The sequence below is a fragment of the Amblyomma mixtum genome, chromosome 5 (assembly GCF_055824585.1).
Source record: "Amblyomma mixtum isolate Tamu chromosome 5, ASM5582458v1, whole genome shotgun sequence".
NCBI classification, from domain to species: domain Eukaryota; kingdom Metazoa; phylum Arthropoda; class Arachnida; order Ixodida; family Ixodidae; genus Amblyomma; species Amblyomma mixtum.
In genome coordinates, this window is record NC_143016.1 from 61728662 (window position 1) to 61746027 (window position 17366).

The 17366-nt window shown below is 49.3% G+C and overlaps 2 protein-coding genes across 2 annotated transcripts; both read right to left on the reverse strand.

Moving 5' to 3' along the window:
• Nucleotides 1–4154: 4154 nt before the first annotated feature.
• Nucleotides 4155–5458, reverse strand: LOC149342410 (progranulin-like). Its single transcript, XM_089546796.1, has 2 exons — nucleotides 5404–5458; nucleotides 4155–4918 (listed from the first exon to the last, which is right to left on the reverse strand). Exons 1-2 carry the CDS (start codon nucleotides 5456–5458, stop codon nucleotides 4266–4268), a joined length of 708 nt encoding a protein of 235 aa, XP_089402922.1. The 3' UTR covers nucleotides 4155–4265.
• Nucleotides 5459–6836: 1378 nt separating this feature from the next.
• Nucleotides 6837–9271, reverse strand: LOC149342411 (progranulin-like). Its single transcript, XM_089544696.1, has 2 exons — nucleotides 9083–9271; nucleotides 6837–7688 (listed from the first exon to the last, which is right to left on the reverse strand). The coding sequence occupies exons 1-2, from the start codon at nucleotides 9168–9170 to the stop codon at nucleotides 6841–6843; spliced, it is 936 nt and encodes a 311-aa protein (XP_089400822.1). The 5' UTR covers nucleotides 9171–9271; the 3' UTR covers nucleotides 6837–6840.
• Nucleotides 9272–17366: the final 8095 nt, after the last annotated feature.

A 17366-nucleotide genomic window follows, 5' to 3' on the forward strand; every position in this document is an offset into this window, starting at 1 on the left:
CTGGACTCGGTCGTGGTGTGAGGCCACAGGTTTTCTATTTCGATGGAGGCAGAATTCTAGAGGCCCGTGTGCTGTGCAATGTTAGTGCAGGTTAAAGAACCCCAGGTGGTCGAAATTTCTGGAGCCCTTCACTATGGCGTCCCTCATAGCCTGAGTTGCTTTGGGACGTTAAACTCCCATAAACCATTTTCTTCCACCCTTTGTGTAGTGCTGCCAACTATATATTTTTCTCAGTCTCAGGTTTTGGAAAATACGTTAATGATCCTTACTGTGAAATTTGCGAAATTATAGAGGAGAAATATTTTGACCACCGCTGCCAAGAAGAATACAAAATGGCTGCTTGCTTCGTATTCATGCAGTCTCTGGGGGCATCCGAGAATCCGAGGCATGGGTGCCTCGGATTCCTTGCCTATTGGTGGGTGATTTGGAAACCCCCTCCCCGATACCCCCTGACTTTAAGCACAGGTTTTATTGCCTCAAACATTCACAAGTGCAATATTCCTCGTTAAAACTTTTTTCTTGCGTTTTTATACTGCTTTAATACTGCTGACACCACAGGATACTTTGTGGCTGATACACAGCAGCTGCTGACACACAGCAGCTGCTGATACACAGGCAGCAGATACACAGAAGAATTTGTCATCGCAATTTGTCATCGCATAGACAGATTTTCCTGTTTGTTTTCACTGTGTATGTGATGTGTACAGGATAAGCGCTGCTGTGTGTCGGCGACCATTCATCGACACCTCAGTTCGTTATACATTGTGTGTGTGACGGTGCGAGTGAGAGAGACCAATTGCATCTATGAGCTTTACATTGCTGCAAATTCTAAAGAGCCACTGAACAGAAATTGAAGTCTGTATGTATCGACATTACTGGACTGTTACAAAAAAGACACCACTAACTGAAAAGTGAGCTTTTGTAGGACCTACAAGGCCAGGAAATTAAACACAGATGTAGTCTTCATCGGCCAATTTGGCATGTAAATTACGTGTGCTTACGCAGTTTCTCTTCATGCGGATCATTGAGGTTAGGCTACATTGCCATTCTCTTCACAACAGTGATCACGGCGTCCTTTCTTTTTTTGGTGTCACGAGTTATGACTGAGTGGCAGGAAATTAAGTTGTACATGTGAATTTCTCAGCAATAATTTCATCATTTGCTGCCCGACAAACTTATCTGGGAGGAGGCACAGAGTCGATTTTTACTACAGTCTGATGCAACTCAAAATTGAAGCAGCAAATTCCCCTCAAAGGAGGCCGTCCGGTCAATGGGCTTGGCCTATGTTGCCATGATGTCGTAGTTAATCTCCTTATACCTCCTAGCTTGACATGAGCCCACACGTGCAAGAGGATTAATCACGGAATAACCGGATTAACCGCGATGTCATGGCGGTCGTTCGATGCTATTCTGGAGGGCCTCCAGTGAGGGGCTTTTGCCACTTAATTCGTTTTTGAGGTGTGTCCGACCCTAAGAACGAAAATTGGATGGAGTCCCTTTTAAAAGCGCCAAGTTTCAGCAGCATATCAAACTGCTCTCCCCCTTCCCCCCTTATCCCCCAGCAGAATCAGTCGCGCGTGCGGCGAGAGCTGCATGGAGCCAGCTGATGTGTTATACAGCTACGCATGCTTCAGTTTGAAATTACTGCGCATTTTGCGGCATAACGTTTCGCTTCGTTAACGTAATGATACACCCTCACGTAGAAGTCAGATCGCTGCAGGGCCATATATGCGTGCTAATTGATGATAATCGACAACAAGACGCCTTCTACTGGGCCTGCTGGCGTATTTTCGGACATCAGGACTCAAAAATAGCAAGAGGAAGAAAGCTGCGGGAGACCCGAGATGCAGTGCCGCGAAGGACACATGCAGACAAATCAAATTCACTGAAATTGCATTAATGTGAACTCGCATCATTCGAAAATTCAGTTTATTAGAACTGATGTGTTTTGGCCCCGCCCAAATCACGGGCATTCTAATGAATAGGTACTCCCGGTAATTCCAACGCATGAGTGCATGCAAAGGTTAATTCTAGCAGGCCGCGCAGCCGCCGGTCAGTGAAGCTCGACAGCGCTGTCAATGCAAAGTGGCTTCCCTCCAGCTCAGAACGTTAACAGTTAGGCCCGATTAGTCGCATTGGACTCCATCACCACAGACTCATCCGAAATTGCAGTGGAAGCGGCCATTGCGCTCGCTCTCATCTCCACTTCTGCCACCAAAATTCTCTCCCGACCCAAAATCCGCCCTGTCCAATTTCGCCAAAGCCCCGATATCCTGCATCGCGGCTGGGCCTCTACGCTTCTGGCACCCCACCCGCCCCGTAACCCTTATCTGGACCCCCCCACACGCAGGCCTCCCGGGTAACGAGGAGGTCCACTCCCTCGCCCGAGGTCTCGCTTTCCGGGCCGGAGTTGGATCGCTTCCGCCAACCCAGAAGCGTCTGCTTACCTTCAGATATCATTACCCACTACCGAGATACCCGGCGCATTTACGCGCCGCCGGCTCCCTCCCTAACCCTAACCCGGGCCTCCCACTGGCGCCGACTCCAGACCCGTACTGCTCCCTACCCTATTCTTCTTCCTGCCCCTTACCCCGATCAGTTCGTCTCCTCCTGTAAGCTCTGCGGGAATCCGGGAGACTATTCAGATCCTCCTCACATGCATTACTTTCCACACCCTTCATACCCAACCACAGCGGAGTCATACTGGGGAGACTCCCTTGGCCAGCTCCGCTGCTGCTGACCAGGGTTGCCTCGTGCCATTTAGGAGGGGGGTTGCCCCCTTACCCATGACAATAAATGTTTTCAGCACCACCGAGCGGCCGCGTTCAAATAGCCATAGCAACCGATCACGTGACTGCATTGAGCACATGGTTGCAGGCATTTTTGTAGGTGCTATTAATTTTGACACATTGTGCACGCCTCGCTTGCCGTAATCGCCGCTGACTATACCACCAGTACATGCTGCCTATTTCCAGCTTTGTTCTCATTGCCTAGACTGTGCGACGCAGGTTGCCCTCCGTCATTGTAAGTCGGGTCGTCCCTTATGGCTTTCTTCTTTCCGTATTTTTCTGCCCGCGCATCTGCCGCGGCGGTGCACGGCCGGACTGTATGCGGCGGCCGTGAATCCGGCCATGGACGGTGTGCCGATTTATATTGCATGTCACGGTAGGGTGGTAAGCCTCGTGGAAGAGGCGGTCGACGGTGCTGCTGCGCGTTGGAGGCCGATGCAGATCCATCACTTCCCAGTGCTGAGCGGCCGCATGTACGTGCTAGCGTTCTGACGAGAGACTTCAGTGGAGCGTCCCTTTAATTCGAACTCCGCCTAATTCGAACAAATCATCGGTCCGTTTCGAATTGAAATCGCAGAGCGTCGGAAACTCGTCCTTCAACGTTAGAAGTAACCTAGAGCTTTTACTCGACCTGAGTGGTGGGTACTCATAAAATCGGTGCACCAAAGCAAGTACAGCGTTAAGCCGTGTAGTGGGGCTCTTAACTGCAAAGTCTTTGGTTTGATACTTGTTACTTTCGTACTCATGAGGACGAGGGCTGCACTCACCTTCAAGAGATGTAGAACGCTGGCGGTGCATGCCAAGCCACAAAGAATGACTCAGTAGCAAACCCCTAAAGCTCTGTACAAGTTACGGGTCATGAGTCGTGACGAAGCTAGGCTATAGCTGTGTAGTATACGTATAATACGTGCTCCATGAACTCAGAACTGCGGAGTATACTATACTGGCATAATTTACACGTAACTATCGTGCAAGCACTTTCAAATGGGCCGTGGTTTATTTGTCACGTATCAAAAAAGCTACAGCGAGCCGAGCCAGCATTGACAAATCTCAGCAACAAGTTTGCTAGATGCGGTTTCGCGGGGAAAAAATTATTTCTGTGCAGTCGGGCAAAGCAAGTCAATGAAAATCATTCAAATACGAGGAGACATGCGTCGTTTGTCATCGGGAAGAATATCAGCCGACTGACTATAGAGCGGAAACGCATGCGGTTTACGAGGAGACGTGTGCTTTATCATCGGGCTGAGTACCAGCCGACTGACTAGAGCGGAAACGCAGGAATAAATTTTTGTTCCCGATTCCCCATCCCCTAAACTTTGGTCTATGACTGTAACATATCCCGGAACGCGACGTTCCAGCGCGTACGGAAGTCTGTGGCAATGGATGTGGTCATCGCAGCACACGGCACCTTCGAGAATGCGGATCCGGAATGCGAATAACAGTTGTACGGGGTAATGGGACATGCTGGCGAGGCAGCTAGGGCACGACGGCTCCCATCGCAGAGCTTGGCTTCGGCACGCATGCTCCCGAGAAGGTACACAAACAGCCCACGGGACAACAGTAAACACTAGTGTAGGGACATTGATAGTACCCCGGTGGGCATTCGCCGGCGTTCAGTGCAGGACCGCTATTGCATGGGATGTCTTTTAAACCTTGAGCAAGGATAGTTTTCATCGGCGTCATTTGCGCCTTGTTGAATGGTTTCGCCAGCCCAAGCCTCGTCGAGCTGGTCCCCGCAACGCACCGCTCCGCAGTCAAGTCGCAGGTCGTCCCTCGGGGACAGCAGTGCCGTCCGTCTGAGCAACATACGGCGTCTTTGGACGGGCAGCAGCTGTGGGTGGTGGTCTCCAGGCCCGTCGTGCAGCAAGTGTGGCTAGAGGGGCAGACTGATTCACCGTGGCCACCGCAGAGCACGTAGTTAAGCTTGGGCTTGCTGTTGGAGTTGCGGAGCGCCTGAGACAGAAACGCTGCGTGTGCTGCTCCATTGGTTCCGTGTGGTTTACAGGCGTCCGTCTCGTTGTCACAGAGGTAACCCGATGGGCAGCAGTGTTCTTGGTCCTTGCAGCAGACGGCATTGGGCAGGGGACAGCAGGTGTACTTGCCGCTCCTCAACTTGCAACACGTGTCTCCTACAGCGAAGACAAGAGTGAAGCACAGAAATGACGTGTGCAATATAATTCACGTTTATTGCTGCAACTGATTTGCAAATGTTGATTAATAGGCAAAGCATGGAAACCTTAGGACGGAAAGGACTGATCAGGGGTTGATTTATGGAAAACCGGGGTGGAGCCGAGCTACCTCGTCTCCACTCCCCCCACTGAATTCGCCCCTGGAGTGACATCACACAGATCGAAAGACAAAGACAATGGAGCAGAATTTCGCTGTATGCAGTATTCACTGTTGGCGCTGCACCGCTAAAAGTCCGGTGTAATTAAATAATAAACACGAGATCATTACGAGTGCCCTTGTACTTCGCATGACTTACTCTTTCGTCACGGAATTGTTTTCCCATTAATGTAATTCGTCGCGTCTGTGCCTTGAGGCAGTAATCTCCGCTAAAGCTTCTGTGCGTTACGACGATAACCGATGCGAAAGGAACTGCATGCCTATATACCTCCAGACCTTTCCACCTGTGTCGACTCGTGCAGGGTATAAATGTACTCGGCCATCATGAGTAACGAAAAGGAGATATGAACACTGCGTTGATCGATGAAAATGTAACCGTAAAGGCCATGAAGTTAAGCACGTGACTTGTACCCTTCTTACCCGTGTTGCAAAGCGATCCATCTGGGCAGGTTTTCTGACCCGCGACGAGTCCCACGAAGACAACGAATATGTAGATCGCTGGAACCATTCTTTCAGCGTCAGCGGACCGATCCTTGACGGGGTGTCTTTGCCTCTTCGGTAAAGCGAAAACTGTCTCTCGCCTGCGAAAAGCGAAGCTATCGTCTATCAGCGCAGTCCCGTGCTTTCAAGCTCAGATAGTGCTGCTTTGATAGCGCCGTGCATGCAGGCCTACGGCTCATTGTTCCATCTATTTCTGCGGTCCATACGCTACGTTTTAGAATAGGAGAGCCGAAGATAGCAGCGGCGCCGTCGCAGCTCAGTGTCATTGTGCGGCGTGATGAGAATGCGAGCAGATATTTTTCTTTCTTCAGGAAAAAAATTAAAAAAAAACATTTTCCGCGCCCAAAGGGGAAAACGAAGCTTGCTCGCGGAACAGACGCACGGGCCGAAAGAATTTATCGGTTATTAGTGTTGTTTCCCGTTTTACTTTCGAGCACATGTAAGAAGTGAAGGCGGGCTAGTTGGTGGTTTACAATGGAGTGCATATTGCAACCGCGCAAAACGACGCAGGACGAAGAGAGGAAAGCACAGGACAAGACGCGGACATCCGCGTCTTGTCCTGTGCTTTCCTCTCTTCGTCCTGCGTCGTTTTGCGCGGTTGCAATATGCACTCCATTACTTTCGAGCAAACAGTTGAGATTGAGTTGCGTACGCCTAGCAGTGCGCGAGGAAAAACAAAAAGGTGGCAGCAGCGAACGCTTGTCGGTGCATATAATTTCTGAAAACAATTAACTGTTCTTGACTGCAAAAATTAAGTCCCCATGTGTGCGACAAGTAAATGCTGCTACCATTTGACAGACAAGATGATGGTTCTTGCTTTGACTTTCACAACACGCACATCCTTTCGCGCCAGAAGGGATGCGGCATCACTGACGTTACTCACGGTACTGAAATCTCCCCTTTCGGCTTTGTCCCGTACTCACCTCTTCTCAGAGTCAACACGCCGCTCCTCCTATACGTCCCCACATTTCACTCGTGGAACGCTTTTAGACAATCCCTAGACCGTGTATGCAGAATCACATGGACTGTTTATTGAACATTTTTGAGGCTGGAGGTCGTAATGCGTGAATCGCTATATGTCATGGTTTTTACTGCAAGGTCAATAAAAAAAAATGGATGGAGAGACAGTGAAGTAAACACACAGGCTGACCATTAAAAGCAGGCAGCTCCTTTTAGGAAGTTTACGCGGGCGATGACGAGGGCTCTACGAGACCGTGGCGGCAGCCTTAATACTCCAGGGCACGTGTTCAAGGCCTGCTTTCTGACAGGCGCCGCGATCAGGATTACACCGCGTGCCCTTGGGACAACAGTGGATGTAGTCATCGCAGCACACGGCGTCTTTTAGTGGACAACAGCTGTACGATCCGTCAGGCGCCTGGCAACACGTGTAGGAATCTGGGCAGTGCGACTTGCCGTCACGGCAGGGCACGACAGTTTGCTGTACGGAACGAGACCCCGGGATGCACCTATCACCCAAACACGTGTTGGTTGCGGGACAACAGGAGACACCGTCTGGACACAAGACATGACCCGGCGAGCAGGGACTGGCATTGTAACCGGCACGAGTGGGTTCCGCAGACGCCGTCAGGTTCTTGAGCGGCTTCGCCGGGGTGAGCGTCAACGTTCTGGTTTCTGGCACGTCAAAGGCCTCGTTGTAGATGCAACGCCCCGCAGCAAGGTCGCAGGCTGTCCCCCGAGGACAGCAATGCTTTCCGTCCGCGCAGCACACGCCGTCTTTGGACGGGCAGCAGGTGTGATTGGCGGCTCTCTCGTCACCCTTCGTGCAGCAGGTATGACCGGAGAGGCAGACTGCTTCACCCTGGGCACCGCAGATCACGTAGTTTTTACTAGGCTCGCGCCTGGTGTTGCCGATCGCCTGCGACAGGAATGCCGCTTGGGCCGCTGCTATGGTTCCGGCCGGTTTGCAGGCGTCTGTTTCGTTGTCACAGAGGTAACCCGATGGGCAGCAGTGTTCTCGGTCTTTGCAGCAGACCGCGTTTGGCAGAGGACAGCAGGTGTACCTGCTGCCACTCAGCTTGCAGCATGTGTCGCCTAACGGGATAAAAAAAAAAACGGAGAAAAACTATCATCGCGTCGTTTTCTACGTATAGTGAGCCAAAATGAATGAGCAGTTTTGATATACTATTCACCCACCGAAAAAGAGGTTGCAGCAAGACATAACTACCTGTAGAATGGCCTCGTATGTGCAGCCAAGAAGAAAGTAGACAAAGAGTTTGTTTCTAATAATGGCTAGGCACACGGTGTAAGTCGACGTACCTCCGCCCACAGACTTCATATGAATGTTCGAGCGCGCGGCTTGGACTGACTAGCGCCACGAAGCGTTGGCTTCTGGGTCTGAGACCGTGGCTACAGAGCACCCGCTATCGTCAACCACCGCAAACACTCTGTCAATCAGTCCAAACCACGCGCCAGAGCATTCGTGTGAAGTTTGCGGGCGGCGTCGTAGGCATATCGCACGGTGATTTAAACGCTGCCCTCCTCCAGACTCATTCACCCCCAATCACCGCCTACGCCTAATTTTCTTTCAGAAAGCCACTTCCTGCACACGTAAATTTGTTTGACTTTAGCAAACCCCGATTGCATACATTCTGTTTGCGTGCTCGGTGTGACACGCTGTTTTTTTTTTTTTTTGCACTGCGGCAACAGTTAAAGGGACCATGAAATGATATTTATTGAGGTTAGGGAAACGCACGAGTGACTGGCATTCCATCACCCTTCACTGCACAGCAAAAAATTTTAAGCTAGCTTAATTAACACCGAAGATATCATCCATTATAAATTGTACTCGTCATCCACCCCCTCAGCTCATACACGCCAGTGCTCCAGAAAAAGAAAGTATAAAGAACACAGATTGGAACTGCACCCCTCCGCGTCCCATCCAGCACCATCCCGCCCACGACACCTGGCACGTCCAATGAGAAGGCTCGACCAGATTGCCCACCGTAAGTAATATCTGTATCATAATTTCGAAAACGCGGTCGCACTCTGCGCTGTGGCCCAACAAACTTTGCCTATTTTGACGAGTTACGTGTACTGGAGAGATTGCTTTGCCAGCAAGCTTCTCGAAAGCGCATGTATTTTGGCGCAATGTAGACAGAATTTGTTAGGCCACAGCGCCGAGGGTAACCGCGTTTTCGAAATTATGAAAACTGATATGGATATTACTTACCGTGGGCTACACGCCTCTCAGCAATTAAGGAGCCTAACAGTAATAGCATAGTCAAGGACCATGGTAATAGTTAAAAAGGTAACTGTTCAAAATTAGTTAATTATCCTGCTAGTTAGCACGTCTTTGCTGTTTTCTTATGTACTACACCGTTGACAATGCTATGCTAAAAAATGCGCTTTTCTAACTCAGAACGCCTATTTAAAAAAAAAAAAAACTGTGTGAAGTCTTAGATGAACCACCCTGTATATGGCCTTACCAGTGTTGCACAGCGATCCATCCGGGCAAGTCTTCTGACTTGCGGCGAGCCCAAGGAAGAGCGCGAACATGTAGATCACGGGTGCCATTTTGACCCAAACCAGCCGACCAACTGCCTAAGTGCGCGGCAGTCTCCTTCAGGGCGAACAACTTTCCCTTCGTCCAACGGGGTTTATCGGCACAGTCTCGTGGCTGCTGGGAGCTCAGATAGCGCGGTCTTGATAGTCGGGTCGGAGGCCTTCTGCGCTGTCCGCGTCTTGTAAGCGACGCCTCTGCGATCACCACAGAAGAGCGGAAGATAGGAACGACGCCATCCTGTTTTCTCCTTTTTTTTTTATCTCGCATGAACTTGAACTCTATTTGATCTGTATATTTCTTTAGCGTAGGATGCATGCTCAGCGCGATTTCGGGAGATTTGGCGGATTCCTTTAACCCGCTAGCAACAGTCTCTGGATTCAAGTATACTCGTTTATGGAGAAAATCGGCCAAAATTCCTAACCAGAGATGGCCGGTGCAGAATATTTGGAGCGTACGTAATACTTAAGGTAAAAAAAAAAAAAGAAATCCACGCTTCACTGCGCTTTGATAAGAAAAAAAAACTTGTAGGGGACACTTAAGCTTAGCCTTAAGATGAGATAATTCTCATATACGCGGAATTGGTCATTCTCGACTCCAGGTTCATATATCCCTGGGAGTCCTCGAGCAAACCACTCCTGGCGCAGCGGTGCAACAGTGGGCATGCGACCCAGGTTGCTCTTCCCGTGCAACTTCTCGAGACCAATAATTAATTTAACTGCCACCTGCCACGGTGGTCCGTTTGCTCACAATCTGGTGGGTGGGAAGGTTGTGATGACGTCACTAGGTCACATGACCTAGGTTGCCGGAGCGGCTGGTTGCCCCCGCTGTGAAGCTTCTAACGGTCGCCAACGTCGATGCCGGACAATTTTTTTCAACACGGGGTTACTAACGCTCTAGCGTTAAAACAAATGAATTGTACAGAGAGTGGCACTTATATGTAAGTTGAGGGACCTGAAGTCAATTTTTTTTATAGCCAACAAGCAGTCAAGTGAGGCTTCGTCATTTTTGACTGAACAAAATACCACTACGTGCAAACAGCCGAACTCTCAGTCACCAGTGAAAATTCGCGAAGGCATAGTGCAATAAGGGCATGTTTCCATCCAAATAGGACTGGGACGAACTGAAAGCCGCAACCTGATTGTATCGAAACGAGTTATTTCGAACAAATCTAATCAAGTCTATTTTTAAAATTGCAGTAATTGAAAAGGTTGTTCGGGATGTTGCTTTAAAAAGTGTAGCGAGCGTTTCTTTCAGTGGTTTTTAGCAGAGAAAGTCGGCGCGAAAATAGCACTGCGGAGACTTGCTGCGGAGTGGTGGGCCGCCATTTGTAAGCATGGCATTCGCTGAGTCAGCCGAGTTTCCTGCGTGCAGCAGATGGACACTGCTGCTTTTTGCTTACCAGGGATGGAGCCACCAGTCGGGCGGTGAGAGGAGTGGAGGAACATATTTTGCAGCGCATGGTGTTTTGATTGGCCATGATAGCCGCAGCCTTCGCAGCGCTGCAAAACAACTTGTGTATCATTTCACGTGTGTATCACTCCTAATTAATCTGCCGAAATAGTTTAGGTTTATGTTTATTCGGGTTTAACGTCCCAAAGCAACTCAGGCTATGAGAGACGCCGTAGTGAAGGGCTCCGGAAATTTCGACCACCTGGGGTTCTTTAACGTGCACCGACATCGCACAGTACTCGGGCCTCTAGAATTTCGCCTTGATCGAAATTCAGCCGCCGCGGCCGGGATCGAACCCGCGTCTTTCGGGTCAGCAGCCGAGCGCCGTAACCACTGAGCCACCGCGGCGGGGCAACTCTGCCGAAATAGTGACTTACAAATTATGCATAGTGGCTCCACGCCAGTGGCCGAGTGACTGGTACAGTATGAAGTTTTTTTGTTTTTTCGAGGCGAGCCAAGTCCACCTGAACGCAAGCCGTGAAAAATGCGAATTTTTTATCCGCACGCACCGTAGCGCTATACAAGTAGTGATATGCTATATTATTTATTGTTAGAGGAACTCCACAATATCATGAAAAGTTATAAAAATCATTTAGTCAATATATTAGCATGTGAACTTTGGATTTGACTCTTTCGAATGTGGAACTCTCCCTCTGCGTGGCCCACTTTTGTTCACAAAACTTCTTTTTATAGAGTTGGTTTCATTCTCTGTTTATGAAAACAATGCTTAAAAATGATCATGTTGTGAATACAGCAGAAAAAAACGATTAGAAAATTCATTGTGTGCAACTAGAGGCACTGCTGTGCTCAAACGCAATCAAGAAAATGCGAACAGCAGACACTAACGCAAACACTGACGTGGCATCGTTCTTTTCTGTAGTTCGATGAAGGCGAAATTCTAGAGGCCCGTGTATTGCGCGACGTCAGTGCAAGTTAAAGATCCCCAGGTGGTCGAAATTTCCGGAGCCCTTCACTACGGCGTCCCTCATAGCCTGAGTTGCTTCGGGACGTTAAACCCCAATAAACCATAAACCTTCTTCTCTACAGTGTTCACACGCTTCGGCAGTGGATAAGTAAACTGGCTAGAATTAATGGGATCCAGAATATATTTTACTTCACTGTAGCATTCTAAATTCATGAGTGGTAGCGAAATGCTAGACGCGACGCAAAACGACAGGACAACGGCTAGTATCGTTTCCCGCCTGCCTCTGCCAATGACCTCATCGTTATCGCCATCTTCTGTGTTCAGATCTTCCTCCGATCTCTTCATATCCTTTGCAGTCGATGAGAAAGTAGCGCTGGTAAGGAATAAATGAAACCACGCTCCAAACAGTCCGATCTACGAGACTCAAGCTGGGACAGAAAGCTCTCATGAGCGGATTTGGCTCATTTTGATCCGAGCATCAGCCGGAGATAGCTCATTTTTGATTTGTGAGGATTTGTGAGCAGGTTTTCTAGGCGTTACTGGGCACCTTTCGTTTTCGCAGCTTGCTAAAGCGAGATCTATGGATGAGCTTTCCATTACAGCAAAATTTTTGCTTAGTTTCTGGTTCTAGATTTGGCTCATTTTGAAAAAAAAAAACTCTTATGCGACCCGGTGGTAACGCGCATGCCATTTAGCGCAGCAGAACAAGTTTACTTAGTTTCTGGTCCAAGGTTTGGCTCATTTCGAAAAATTGTTTGTTGTTTATTGGGGTTTAACGTCCCAAAGCGACTCAGGCTATCAGGGACGCCAAAAAAAAAAAAAAAACTCCTCTTATGCGACCCAGTGGTAACGCGCTTGCCACTTAGCGTAGCAGAACTTAAATTTTGCTAGCCTTGTCGGTTTCGCATACTGGCATTTTGGATTTTCTTGAAATGCTAGACCACTGTTGAAGGTAGGAACTGTCTTGTTGTTTTGCTCAGTGTCTTTCCGTAGAGCTAAAAAAAAAAATCCCTTCTATGAGCCATTTAAAGAACTCAAGGGCCACAAAAAGTTAAGTTATTGGTGCGAGCTCGGATGGTGCCGCCATTTTCGACAATGGGTTGTACGATATGGGAGGCACCCTCGCGCTCTTCACACAGCTGCTCCGTGGGTCTTGGCGGCAAATATAGAGGACCTCCAACCAATGACGTCGACCTATTATAATGACGTCGCGGAGAGTCCCCTTGCACCGGCTAGCGTGGCATCGCAAGTAGCTTGTAGGTGCAAGCTGACGTCGTCAAAATAGGTCGACGCCATTGGTTGGAGGGTCTCCCGTCAGGGTCATTTGCGTCTTCGTTCTTGAGCCGTATCCGATTGCTATTAAACGTTTGCTAAAGCAGATTCTGAGATGTTCTGAAGCCGTTTCTTCTCCCGTACGGCCATCCACTGCAGCTTTCGGATGCCGTCCGCCGCCTCACCACGTGATCGCAGTCACTTAAGGCGCAAAATGTCCCGCGAGATTACCTACGAAATGATGCAGTATAAAGACCAGGCACCGTTACACTTCACAATACGAAAGTTTCGCAAGCCTCGTACTGTCTCTAGCTCCACCTAGAAAAAATGTTTACCACCACCACCCCGCAACTGCGAGTGGTGCGCGTGGGAGTCCATGCTGACCACTTTGCACGGTCCGAAGGAGGTGGGAGGGGATCAAAATACGTTTGGAACATCTCCAGAACACAGCTATTTCCCTCAGGGGCAGGGTCGCACCGCTAGCATCTAAAATCCTGCAAGATAGCTACACCCGTGGCTACCAACCCACACACAAACACTTAATATGGGTACCAGGTCACCAGGGCATCCCAGTGAACGAGAGCGCACATGCCTCAGCCCGAGCATTTCTCGCCCGGGCACCCAGTGCGGATGCCGTGAAACCTCCTACCCCACTACTAACTTACAATGACATACTTCAGCACTTAAGATTATCCCGTCGGGTCTACCCTCCGGCGGCCAAGACACTAGATAAAGGGGAGGAACAACACCTCCGAAAGCTACAGACCAACACTTAAAACAACCCACGAAGACTACATGCCATAGACCCAGAGTCATTTGACTCACAATGCAAATTCTGCAGGGAGAAGGCGGACCTATACGATATGGTATGGGCCTGCCAACGAAATCAGGCGATCACTGTTAATAACCAGCCAACGCAGGAGGGGCGGGAGGCAGCTCTGACCATGCAGCTCGGACGAAAAGATCCAAAAGCAACTCATCGAAAGAGCCCGGATAGCAGCCTACGCCAATGGGGTTCCGGACTGAGAGCTCCAACCGCCGCTACAACCTGCTAAACTATTTCATTAAAATATTTTCACCCACCCCTGTTATCGTCAGTCCCCGCGATGGTAAACTGGTAAATTGGTTTTTGAGGAAAGGAAATGGCGCAGTATCTGTCTCACATATATCGGCGGACACCTGAACCACGCCGTAAGGGAAGGGAGGAAGGTAGTAGTGACAGAAGAATAAGAGAAAGAGGTGCCGTAGTGGAGGTCTCCGGAATAATTTCGGCCACCTGGGGATCTTTAACGTGCACTGACATCGCACAGCACACGGACGCCTCTTGCGTTTCGCCTCCATCGAAACGCGGCCGCCGCGGTCGGGTTCGAACCCGGGTACTCCGGCTCGGTAGACGAGCGCCTTACCACTGAGCCACCGCGGCGGGTCCCCGCGATGGCTTTCGCGGAATCAGGAAGCGCCGAAGAGGGAAACGGAGGAAGGTCGGAGCAGCCTTCATGAGTGATATTGTTACCGGTGAACTGGTTACTAAATCAGTGAACGAATCGTGAACGAAGAAGTGGCGGTGCGCGGGACGACGACGACGTTGACAGTGGGTAGCTGGGCCCTCGGAGTCTGAGCTGAGTGCTGGCCATCTCAGAGCAGCCGCCAATATAGACTTACCGTCGTAACATCCCCGTGGCATCTTTTGGTGGAGGTGCAGGGTATCGATCCCAGTACCTCTCGCCCAGTACAATATTAAAGATCAATAAATGGGATTAAAGGCGATTCTCAGTCTGAAGTTACTGAAGTTAGCGCTCCTCATTAGGAGTAACATGCGTGCAATAGCGGTTTTCACTATAGATTTTTATTTTCTTGTCCCTAGTCTGTAACATAAATGTCCCTCACAGCGTTGTTAATTTCAGCTACGTGTGAGCTGCCATTTCAGAGAAAAAGGTGCGAATATGTGTAAAAAAATTAAAATATAAAGAAATTGATGACATAACATCTTGGTAAGTTTTAGGCTTCTTGTAGCCACTGCTTCTGTGCAATATTTGCGGTAACTTTCATTAACTCTCTGGTGCTTGCAATGTCACGGGAATTCGCGACATATATATATACCGTTGTACGTCGTGTACCGATTACTACATGGAGCTCGCATGCAAAGTGTTCTCAGTAGCGAGCGCTTTCCGGTCAAAATGTTTGACGGCACAGTAAGCAAGCTGTGTGAAGAAAAAATGGCAGGAATTCGCGACTTCCAGCCAGCGTTCGTAATCCTCTCCTCTTATTTCCCGACAAATGTTGCGTGGAATACAGGGAGGCATTTATTGAATAGGAAGGAAGGAAAAACTTCATTGTGCTCAGTGCTTTTTTCTGCGGTTTTGGGGCATCTTCAGAGACTTTCTCTCCTTGGTTGTATTCTCAGGAGTCTTCTCTGTCGATGTCGTCCACCTCTAATCAATGGCCGGTTGCCCTCAGTCCAGGGCTCCGCTGGCCACTGCCATCCGTTGAGCTCGCTGTACCAGGCCGTATGGGTGAGATAACTGACCCTTAGGGTGTTTCCTTTTTTGGCTCGCAAATTTTGTCCGATCGAAGGTCTCCTATGCCGATAGTGGTAGTTCTATCGGACAGGAGGGCTTTGACGTAGCCGTGAATTCTGCGTCCGCAGTCCAGGTCGTCTAGGCCCGTAAGGGACGCTTCGTGGTTGACGTTATCGAATGCCTCCTTGATGTCCAGAGCCATTATGACATTTTCACCCGTTCGGGGTACGTTTCGCAAAACATTGTTCACTGTCTCTGGACCTTCGAGTTGGTTCGAAACCTTCTTCGGCCTTTCATATAACTCACACCAGCTGGCGACATTCCGATTTCTCAAACTTTTGCGGTGCTAATAAAATTTTGTAAATTGTGGGGTTTAATGTCCGAAGCGACACATATAGGCTATGAAGGGCGCCGTAGTGTGGGGCTCCGAATTAATTTAGACAACCTCGGGTTCACTGATGTGCGCTGACGTCGCACAACGCACATGCGACACACTGCTATTGGATTTTGAATGAATCAACTTGCATAATGTCGAGGTTTTGTTTTTCTTTTCTTTGATTAGGCATTAAAGGGCTAACGTATTTTTGACTTTTAATTGCTAAAGCATATTTGAATATTTCTAGTTTTAAAGTGTCACCCCACCTTAAAGAGTCATAAAAAATTGGGGGGAGGGGGGGGGGGGGCACACAAGCTCCGCCTTAAAGGTGCACTGAAGAGGAATCTGAACTTGTCTTTTTGCCGCGGGAACTCGATCTACACGTTCCTAGCATTCTTAGAAACTGCGACTTATTGCCCTGTATGGCCGATTTCCCAAATTAAATCGAATTAACGTCCGGCTCCCGCCCTTTTTTTTTAATTCTCCCTCGTACGGTGGGCGGAGTCGACCAACGCGTGGAGTGCCTTTCACCCAGTCTCGTGGCGGCTTGCCGCTCTGCCATCGGCGGAGTAATACGTAGTAGTCCGTAGTAGCAAATAGTCCGTAGTAGCAAATAGTCCGCGCGCATTTTTATTTCTGCGGGCTTATTTTGCGGCTATATTATCTGCGAATGAAACTATTTATTCATGGAAATTTCCATGGTTAACCTAAAAAACAAAATAAAGCGAAAGCAAAGCCTCCACGGAGCTGGCTGAAAGGAACTTCACGCGTTGGTCGACTCCTCCCATCGTACGAGGGAGAATTAAAAAAAAAAAAGGGCGGGAGCAGGACGTTAATTCGATTTAATTAGGGAAATCGGCCACAGAGGGCAATAAGTGGCAGTTTCTAAGAATGCTAGGAACGTGTAGATCGAGTTCTCGCGGCAAAAAGACAAGTTCAGATTCCTCTTCAGTGCACCTTTAAGGCGGAGCTTGTGTGCCCCCCCCCCCCCCTCCCCCCAATTTTTTATGACTCTTTAAGGTGGGGTGACACTTTAAAACTAGAAATATTCAAATATGCTTTAGCAATTAAAAGTCAAAAATACGTTAGCCCTTTAATGCCTAATCAAAGAAAAGAAAAACAAAACCTCGACATTATGCAACTTGATTCATTCAAAATCCAATAGCAGTGTGTCGCATGTGCGTTGTGCGACGTCGGCGCACATCAGTGAACCCGAGGGATGCACCACTGCCTTGCAATGGCAGGCGCTTCCACCATGTGGGGCTTGTGTGACCCAAGTTGCTCTTCCGGAGCAACCTCTCGCCATCAATAATTGATTTAACAGCCACCTGCCACTGTGGTCAGTTTGCTCACAATCCGGTAGGCAGGTTATGATACGCCACAAGGTCACGTGACCTAGGTGCAACCCCCCCCCCCCCCCCCCCGTTGCTTCTCCGGCGGGTGGGCACATGGGCCACTCCATTTTTCGCTCAACACCGACGCCGGATTTTCTGGGTAACGGGGGGGCCTTCAACGCTTTCGCGTAAAAAATTTCGCGGCCGGGCGTTCGAGAGCCGATGCGACAGGGTGGTCAGATGCCCTTGAAACATCTGGTTGGACGGGAAGGCTGAATCCTTCAGATCGGGCGGCGGCTCACGCCAACTAGTCGTGACTCATAATATAGTTT